The 9,959-nt window shown below is 50.5% G+C and overlaps 1 protein-coding gene across 1 annotated transcript; it reads left to right on the top strand.

Annotated features, from left to right (window-relative positions):
* The first annotated feature begins 1,120 nt into the window (after positions 1-1,120).
* LOC106817707 (contactin-like) lies at positions 1,121-6,601 on the top strand. The gene is made up of 3 exons (XM_014822398.1): positions 1,121-2,604; positions 3,293-3,490; positions 3,834-6,601. The coding sequence occupies exons 1-3, from the start codon at positions 1,405-1,407 to the stop codon at positions 6,147-6,149; spliced, it is 3,714 nt and encodes a 1,237-aa protein (XP_014677884.1). The 5' UTR covers positions 1,121-1,404; the 3' UTR covers positions 6,150-6,601.
* Positions 6,602-9,959: the final 3,358 nt, after the last annotated feature.

Here is a 9,959-nt window from a genome sequence, read left to right as displayed (position 1 = left end):
ATAGAAGGGGTGGGGAGAGAGCACGAGGAAGAGGGAGAGCGCGAGAAAGAGATCGAGTGCGAGGGAGGACGAGAGAGAGAGAGAGAGAGAGAGAGAGAGAGGGGGGGGAGGACGAGAGGGAAGGAGGGTGGGGAAAGAGCACGAGAAAGAGATCGAGTGCGAGGGAGGACGAGAGAGAGGGTGAGAGAGGATACAGTTGTGGGTATATTATAGGACATCACTATATCGTGGTTTGTTTTGTAAACATTCGTATTGAACTGGGGTAGGATATTCGGCCCCTGGGGAAATATATATTCTAGAAACTCCGCTTCACAAATCGACACGATCGAGGTACCAATTCACACAGCGTATAGAAATCACCCACACGAGGGGGTTCGCCATTCTACGCGCGCCGCATTGAAATTAACATTGAAAATGGAACGAGATATTTACAGAGCGGGGTTACTGCGTTGCGTCCGCTTACAATAATAGCGAGTCGTGGCACAATGGGCAATTATAAAGTGAGACGTTTACGTTGGATTTTTCATGCTAGGCACGAACGCAAAACACACCTCGTGCGTGCGTTTCCTGCCCGACTAGTCATTTCTATAGTCACCACATTACATCCGTCGAAAAATCGTGCGATGATGTAATCAACGAAATATGCGACAGTTTCAAAAACTTCGCGACATTTTCCATACGCGCCGTCAAAACAACTCCCGAGCATTCAGCCTCTGCATCTAAGAATACATCGACCCTGCCTTCCAAGACCTTTGTGTTGCGCACAGCGTCGTTATACGGCATTCAGGGGCAACAGTGCCAAGTAATACGTATCCGAAATACATGACAAGTGTGCGGAGAGGACCATTGGATTTGACCATTGTGCGCGTTGCTTGTTGGGTCTTCGAGAATGTATAAAGTGTAATTATTATGCTGTGGCGCGTAGGCGTATTAATTCTATACATTACTAATACTATACTTGCGCAGTGAAGTCATTCATTTGGAGCGTGAGCGTGCGCACACCGCTGGGTACATGTGCGAGCGAGGGCCTCGGGGATACAGCAGTGAACCCGCTGATGCTGTTGCTGCGTTACCTGTGGCCGTATATATAGAGCGGACCGGTGGAGCGTGGAGACTGATTTTGCGCAGGTGGGGTGTGGCATAGCAGCCAGTATCGCCGCGCCATTGTCACGCAAACAGGATTTTCACCTGTGCTGTTCACTTGTTCGGCGTGTGTTTTGCGAACATATCCAACTGACTCAGTGACTGTGTGGAGACGCAATCTCGTAGCTTTGCCGTTTTGGTTGTTTTTAACGATATTCGATAATTAATCTACTCTTAGAGCTGATGTTGCCTGTGGTGTGACTGCAGTGCAACCGTGCGCACTACACACAACAAATTTCGACGAAAAAATCGGATACTACCATGAAGATTCTGCTGTTGATGACGGCGGTGGCTCTTCTGCTAATACAAGCATCAGTGACCGATGCAAGGATAGAATTACAGGGTAGCAAGGAATTCGCCAACGAGCGGGAATGTCCGCCCGGCTGGGTCGACTTCCCTCAAGGCTTCACCTGCTACAAGTTCTCCGTCGCTCCACCGCTGGACTACCAACGCTCGGCCGAGCTGTGCCAGCGCTACAATTCGCACCTCCTCTCCGTCGACAGCAAGATGGAACACGACTTCATCGCCGACTGGCTGTACAACAACGATCCGCAGAAGAAGGAGTGGTACACGGGCGGGAGAGGCGGCGACCCGGACTGGCGCTGGGAGCAGTACCTCCTCCAGGTCCCTTTCTCCTTCAAGGACGGATGGCTTCGCTACGATGAACACGAGCCGCGAAACAACTTCGGCGACACGCTCATCTACCGCTTCAAGACAGGCGCGTGGGGCTGGGACCGCGCCGACGCCATCTACCAGCGACCGTTCATCTGCGAGATACGCAAGGTCGACCTCGACGAGATGGACATCGTGTACCGCGGCTACGACTACGGCGTCGTCGTGCGCGACCCCGAGCGCATACCGCACGGCCCGCGATTCATCGAACAGCCGGACAACATCATCTACGACACGGAGTCCGTCGAGAAGTTCGTGACGCTCGTCTGCGCGGCCGACGCGTACCCGTACCCGACCTACAAGTGGTACAAGGACGACAGCCGCACGGAGATCGAGATCAACGTTCTGCAGGACCCGCGCTACACGCAGACGAACGGACAGCTGACGATCCACATGCCGGACCGCGACAAGGACTCCGGCGTCTACTACTGCGCGACGACGAACGACTTCGGCACGGTGTGGAGTTCGCGCATCCAGCTCGAGTTTGGCTTCCTCAACGACTTCACGGCGGATGAGCGGCAGCCCGTCGCCGCGTACCTCCACGTCGGCGCCGTCATCGAGTGCCGCCCTCCGGCACACTTCCCTGACGTCAACTACTACTGGTTCAAGAACGCGTTGCCGGAGTTCGTGCCGCAGGGTCCCAACATCTTCGCGTCGCAGAAGGGGAACCTCTACTTCAGCAAGGTGGTCGAGGCGGACCGCGCCGCCTACATCTGTTTGGTGCAGAGCTCGGTGGCGACGTCCGGCGTCAACAGCGTCGGAAAGACGAGCCGAGACATCCGGCTACAGGTATAACAGAGCTGGGTGATAACTTTTACTCGTGTTCCAGTGACTCAGTTTCTTGGGATATTCGTGTGCAGCAACTTTCACTTGTTGTTACCTTGAGCTATTTGACTAAAATAAGCTATGACGTTATCCGCTTAGGCCAAAACAAAATATAGGTGTGGTTACCGTTTCATGCCGAAAAAAAATAGGGTAGGTAGGTAGGGAAAACATTTTATTTTATTGAAACATTTTATTTACGAACCATGTCCGAAGGATGTGCGTTGTGCCCTTTGAAGCAGGAACTGTCCAATTCATATATTTGTTTTTTGTTTGTTTTTTTTAATTTTGTTTTTACTTTAAAGAAAATTGACAATAAAATGTTTAGGGTCGCTGGGAATAAATAGGGTCGGTCGGGAAACGGTAACCACACCTATATTTTCTTTTGGCCTTACGTTAAATGACTAACGTTAAATGTGTCGCTAGGTTTTATACTAGGTTTGTTACAAAGCTTGATGTGTAGTGTAAGTGAGGAGAGAAGCTGGTTTTAGATGAGACTTGTTTATTTAGACATACTTCATAAGGTCAGCCACGCTGGATACAGTGGCTCCATCTGTGGTGGGTACACACAACCATATGTTTTAAGGTGACACTCAGTGTCATACATACTACTATATAACAGCTTAAATAATTCGATATCTACGTCATTACACAGGTGCGCACGAACAACGCGGCGACGGAGCGTGAGCCGCAGATCGAGGTCGGCTTCCCGGCCATCTTCCCCGGCGCGCCGCTATTGGGCGACAACGTCCGCCTCGAGTGTTTCGCGCACGGCGACCCGATCCCGCGCTACAACTGGACGCGTGTCGGCGGCCCGCTGCCGCCGAAGCATTACAAGCTCAGCTACGACAAGGTGCTCGTCATGCCATTATAGGTTATCGTTACACAAGGTTATCATTATTTTGAGAGAGTCCTCGGTGGCGCAGTGATTAGGCCATGTATATTGTCCACCTCTCACTCCGAAGGCTGTGTGTTCAAACACCGGCCGGTGCAGTGAATTTTCTCAAAACCTGGCTCTCAACATTGGAGACTGTGAAACTCCCATGGCTCGGATGACCACGTAAAATGGCGGACCCGTCTCCAGTAATACTAAGGCCTGGCTTTTAACAGATGGTGAGGAGCTCATGTTATATCTATTTATTACAAATGTACCGTATTTAAATTAATAAAATTTATTATTATTATTATATGACAAGGTGCTGGTCGTGCCGAACGTTCAGCCGAGCGACGAGGGCATCTACGTCTGCGAGGCGTCGAACACGAAGGGCAAGAAGGAAGAGCGCGTTCTGCTGACGATCGCGTCGCGGCCCATCTACACTCTGCCGCTCGAGGACCTTCACGTCGACGTCGGCAGCACCGTCACGATGACGTGCGAGGCGTTCGGCCGGCCGGAGGTCAGCTACCGCTGGCTGCGCAACGGCCAGGAGATGAACCCGGCGACGGTGACCGACACACGCTTCTCGTTTGACCGCGTTGGCACGCTCGTGACGCTGACGGTGACGGGCGTGACGCCGCGCGACAGCGGCATGTACCAGTGCGAGTCGCGCAACGTGCACGGCGTGCGGTACTCCTCCGCGCAGCTCCGCGTCCTCGCGCTCGCTCCCACCTTCGCCAAGCATCCGCTCCCCAACAGCCTGTTCGGCGCCGTCAAGGGCAACCTGACGATCTCGTGCGCGCCGGAGGCAGCGCCCTCGCCCGTCTACACATGGAAGCAGAACGGACAGAGCTTCGCCGACGACGGCCGCCGCCGCATCCTGCCGGACGGCACCCTGATCGTGACGGACGTGCGTCGCTCGGACGAGGGTCAGTACGAGTGCGAGGCCGAGAACGCGTTGGGTAAGTCGAGCAGCCGCGCGAACGTCACCGTGCTGCCGGCGGCCATCATCAGCCGCGCGCCGGAGAACGCTCGCGTCCAGGTCGGCCAGAACCACATGTTCGAGTGCGAGGCGTCCATCGACTCGCTGCTCGACCTCGCCTACGTGTGGCTGCACAACGGGATCCCGCTTGACCTCGAACACGACCTCCACTACGAGACGCGCATCACCAACCGGCCGCCGGGATACCTGCTCATCAAGAACACGACCTTCAGCCAGGCGGGCGAGTACACGTGCGTCGTTAAGACGACGATCGACGAGATAGGACAGTCGGCGCGGCTGTTCGTCGAGGGGCCGCCGTCGGCGCCGAGCGGGGTCAGGGCGAGCGGGGTGACGCAGACGAGCGTGACGCTGCAGTGGAGCACGGGCGGCGACGGCGGGCACGCGATCACTGGCTACGCGATCGAGGCGAGCGACAACTACACCGACTCGTGGTTCATCGTCAAGGAGATCGCCGTGCGCGAGGACGAGCAGCGGCCCGACACGGACATCGTCACGACGATCGTCGACAACCTCTCGCCGTGGAACACGTACCAATGCCGCGTGCGCGCCGTGAACGCCATCGGCGTGAGCGTCCCCTCGGACGAGTCGTCGTCGTTCTTCACGCTGCCGGCCGCGCCCAACGTCGCGCCGTCCAACATCGGCGGCGGCGGCGGCAAGATCGGCGACCTGAAGATCACGTGGACGCCGCTGACGAAGGACCTGTGGAACGCGCCGGGCATCGGCTACATCGTGCACTGGCGCAAGCTCGGTGTGCTGTCCGACTTTGAGAAGAAGCGCTTCGCGGAACAGCGCGGCCAGTACGTTCACCGCGTCGGCGAGGAGAACTTCTACCTCGAGTACGAGGTGCGGGTGCAGGCGTTCAATGAGATCGGCCTCGGCCCGATGTCCAACGTGACGATGATCCTGTCGGCGGAGAACACGCCCGTCGTGACGCCGATCGACATGCAGGCGACGCCATACAACTCGACGGCAATCGAGGTCTACTGGACGCGCCTCGATGACACGCGCGAGAACATGCGCGGCCGCCTGCACGGAGTCCGCATCGAGTACTGGATGAAGGGCTCGCCCGAGGACGACTACGTCACGGCGATCTTCCCCAACGCGTCGTCGCACGCCGTCATCATCGGCCTGCAGCCGAACACGCACTACCTCGTGCGCGTGATGGCCTACAACTCGGCGGGCAACGGCGAGAAGAGCCAGGCGATGCAGTCGTACACGTTCAAGGCTTCGCCGCTCACCGCGCCGACGGACGTGCGCGTCGCGACGCTCAACGACGAGAACCGCATGCGCGTGACGTGGAACGGCATCACGACGGGCCCGGACGAGGAGTCGCTCGAGGGATACAAGATCCGCATCATGCAAGCGCATGAGATCGACCCGACGAAGAACTTCGACTACATCGTCGGACAGACGAACAGCTACATCCTGACGGACCTACAGAGCGGCGTCGCTTTCCGGCTGCGAGTCCTCGGCTACAGTAACGGCGGCGACGGGAAGCAGAGCTCGGCCGTGCTCTTCCAGATCACCGACCAGCAGTACGGCCACGCCGGGTACCGGCGGTCGGGCGCGCGCGCTCTCGCGGGAAGCTCGCTGCTGTTCTGCACAGTGTTCCTCAGCGCGGTTCTTTGCTGTTAATGTTCTTGAGGGGTTCCTGTCGCGCAGGGAATTCCTTGTCCACTCGTTTGGTTCACTGCCGTTGATGTTCGCGACTCCCGTGCGATCGATCGCTCGAGGGAATGCCGAACTGTTGTTCTAGCATTGGGAGTTCCTCCCACATGGTGTTATTCAGTGTGGTTCATCTGTGTTGTTCTCTGCTGTTAACGTTTACGTACAGTGTGAACGCCATGCTGATGTTCTCTTGCATGCAGAATTCTCTGTGTTGTGTTCCTTTGCTCGGTTTTTTGCTTGAGGAACGTTATACCATGGAGGGAAGGAATGAGTGTTGTTGTGGCAGGGAACAACAGTAGGAAGTGTACATTCCATGTAAGGCCTAAGATAAAATATTGCTTGTTTCCCCTTTACCGACCGACTCGCCAAAACGCCGCTACTCAACACATTTTATTGGCCGATTAAAACAAAACAAAAGTTATTTCGTTTCGCCAAAAAAATAATCAAATTCGTTCCGCAAAAACATATACACAAAACAGAATATACAATATACACACACACATCTTGTAAAAAAAAAATATTTATTTTTCCCCTACCTACCGGTACCTACTCAGTACCCTGAGAGGCGAGTAGGTAAATGGGAAACAAACAATTTTTTAAGGGTGGCCTAATATCGTGGAAGTTACTATAACATTCCATTTAATTTCTCATGTGATAACAGTTTCATTATTGCTTGATTTTGTCTAGAAATTTATTTGTTCCTATGCAGAGCACAGTGCTGCTGTAACTCTAGTGCAGTGTGCTTGCCCTTAGAGGGGAATAATGAACGGGATAGCGACGTGGTCATGCATTATGGAAGCCAGGATGCCGTGTTATTGCGATAATACGTGTTTTTTTTTTACCTCGTTGGTGCTGTTGACCATGCGGTATCCCTCTCATTGTCCTTCTACCACTTGCCGCGTGACTACTCGAATGTTTCCTTGCCATCTGATCATTTGAGAGATGTGTCGTCGCAATGATTCTCATTTGTTCCGGACAAATCATAGTGTTTGCTACCTGCATGTGTCATGTGATGAGAAACCTTGATTTTATCATGTAATTCTAGGTCCCGTGTATATACACTCACCATAACTCGTGTCTTTTTAATCGATCGTTTTACCTTGTTTTCAAGGGAATCATAGCGTTTTCGACCTACGCGTATCGTATGTTTAACGTGACTTTTACCGATTAATTCCAAGCCCGAATTCTCGACGGTTTGAATCTATGCTAGCTAGATTTTGGTTTTGGGGGAATTTTGTCTTTCATAGAATCTCTTGGCTTGGTTTTACTTTGAAATTTAATGTTCCCTGCACGTGTTTTAATTGGCCATATTTTAAGTAATCTTTACGTTTGGTCCAGCAGTGACTGATTGTTAGTAATCATACAGTAAATGATGATGTTGTGTATAATGATCAGGAATGAGATAATATTATTAGTTCATATTAACTATAGTATTATCTTACTTCTGCAATGATTGATGATGACGTCATGCGTTAAATGATATTGACCTGTTGAGTGTTGTGTCAATCAATTTACTCGTGATATTTACTATAGCCGATTTAACCTGTAGATTTGTTAAAAATTTTATTGGAATCATGTTTTTTGTATTCTAAATCCCGTCTATCTTTTTTACCGCACGGCGGCTATAACTCGAACATCGTCTGACAAGTATAATATATGCAACTCGCCTGACTTTTGTTCAGAACTTGTCTGGGGAGCATGTTTGCTATTTTATCACTAGTATAGGGAGCACTGAGTCATCCATCTAACGTGTACAGTCATCACACATCGTTGTGTGTTGGACCGCCTACGGTAGCGAGGTTTTAATCCCGTTTAACTTTCCCATGAAATAGCGTCAGCTCGGCAGACGATCATGGAGTCGCTTGCGTGTGTGTCTGTGCATTTTCACGTGCGGTGTGTGCGTGCGCGGCGGCGGCTCCACTGAACTATAACAATATCATAGTTGATGAACATTCATTGTTGTGGTTCAGTGGGCGGCGCTTGCGTGTGTCACGCTTCACGTGATATAAGACAACGACAAACAATACAACGTGCGTGTGTGTGTGCGAATGTGTGCATTCCGTAGGGTCTAGCAAGGGGCAGAATGATGGGGGCGGTATAGTTACTCATGTATGTCCTTTGATGATATACTTTATGTAGATAATATGTGGTGGTGCGTAGGCTGATATGTTAGAATGAAGGTTTAGGTTGCCGAGAGTTGTGGCGAGGTCAGGGGAGCCTAGTCTTCCCCGTGAGATCGATTGTAGGTTGGCTCACCGTGTGAATTGGTTCAAGTCTCTCTCTCTCTCTCTCTTTCTCTCTCTCTCTCTCTCTCCCTCTCCTCTCTCGCGCTCTCTCTCCTCTCTCTCTCTCCTCGCTCTCACTCACTCACACACACGTTCTTTTCGCACGGTTTACTGCTAAACCAGACTAGCTAGAGATGCGGCATAGGCTATAACACTCAGCCGCAGGCGCGTCAACACAATCTGTAGGACCACGCGCGTGTAAAATAATGACTCTATCTATATTATGATCTAGGCCTAGGGTCTGTCTATTGAACACATGTGCGCGGCTAGTTAGACTTACCTTTTACTGTGAGACGTGTTGTGAGAGTGTTCGGGTGATGGTGTGGGTGATGGGTCAGCGATCAACGTCGTTGCTGGAGTACAGTGTACACACGCGTATGCCGTGTTATCCAGAAATTACATCACTCGGCATCCAGGTATATCTCTCAACAGTGTTTATGTGTGTGTTTAGGATTTCCGGGCAGTCCAGGTTTAGTTGTCAAACTTTGTCTCCAAACACGATTGTAGCGCCTTCGTCCGTATACTTGTAGTTCTTGTAGTAAGAACCTCGCCAGTACGGGATGGGAACGGTATATATTATTAATCATAGATATATACAACCTACTTACTCATAGATGTATATATCTATGAAATAATGGGACAAGCGTTAGAGAATTTAAAAGAAATAGGTGTTATAAGTGTTCACTCGTTCATGTACAGACTAGTATAAGAATATCACAACCATCTGCTTCAAATGTTTTTATATACATTTTTAACGACATTTGATCTAGTACTACAACCTACGATGAAGTCATGCGTGGTGGAGCAGCTGGTGTATATGCCTACGGTATATATTTTTGCACAACGTATTTGGTGTATGAATTATGGCGTGTTTGAATGTTTTGAATGTTTAGACTAAATGCGCATCCAATCCCTATGTGAAATCTATTGTAGGTTTATATAGTTTGTTAGATTCGCATGACCCAACGATGCTCACAGTGAATAAAATCTCATGAACGCGTACTTTTAGAAATAAAACTGCGCTGTTATTGTTGCGTTTTAGTTAGTTTTTCGTGCATTTCGTAAATCAATGTGCGTTGTTTCCTTTGACTTCCTGTCAAAAAAGTATCACCACATATACAAACACAATATTACAGTATATCTATTGTATCATGTTAGCAACATAGAACTAGTACTAGAATAGAAGTTCAAGATAGAATTTCTATTCTAGTTCTATGTTCTATGGTTAGCAATCGCTGTAGCAAATGCATTTCGTACTGACAGCGCCATCTATTAATAGATGTGCGCAGTAACGTTCCTTGAATATTATAAGGACGGTCGCCTTACATAACCTCATAAAGATTGAAGGTTGATCAAATAGACTAAATAATACAATAACATAAAAATATAATTGTATAAAAAATAAGTAATAGGTTAACTTTGTATCTATCCGTAGTCCGTCCCCATCCCGGTCTTTGAAGACGGAGAGAGACTAAGTTGATAAAATCTGCAT

This window comes from Priapulus caudatus, unplaced genomic scaffold (genome assembly GCF_000485595.1).
Source record: "Priapulus caudatus unplaced genomic scaffold, Priapulus_caudatus-5.0.1 Scaffold1834, whole genome shotgun sequence".
NCBI classification, from domain to species: Eukaryota; Metazoa; Priapulida; class Priapulimorpha; order Priapulimorphida; family Priapulidae; genus Priapulus; species Priapulus caudatus.
The sequence above is the reverse complement of the archived record's forward strand: the minus strand, read 5'-3'. Positions and strand labels throughout refer to the sequence as shown.

Excerpts from the sequence above, each read along its gene's own strand:
- LOC106817707 (XM_014822398.1), top strand. The coding sequence starts at position 1,405 with ATGAAGATTCTGCTGTTGATGACGGCGGTGGCTCTTCTGCTAATACAA. Across the intron at positions 2,605-3,292 it reads GCCGAGACATCCGGCTACAG|GTGCGCACGAACAACGCGGC; the intron begins GTATAACAGAGC and ends GTCATTACACAG. Across the intron at positions 3,491-3,833 it reads ACAAGCTCAGCTACGACAAG|GTGCTGGTCGTGCCGAACGT; the intron begins GTGCTCGTCATG and ends TTATATGACAAG.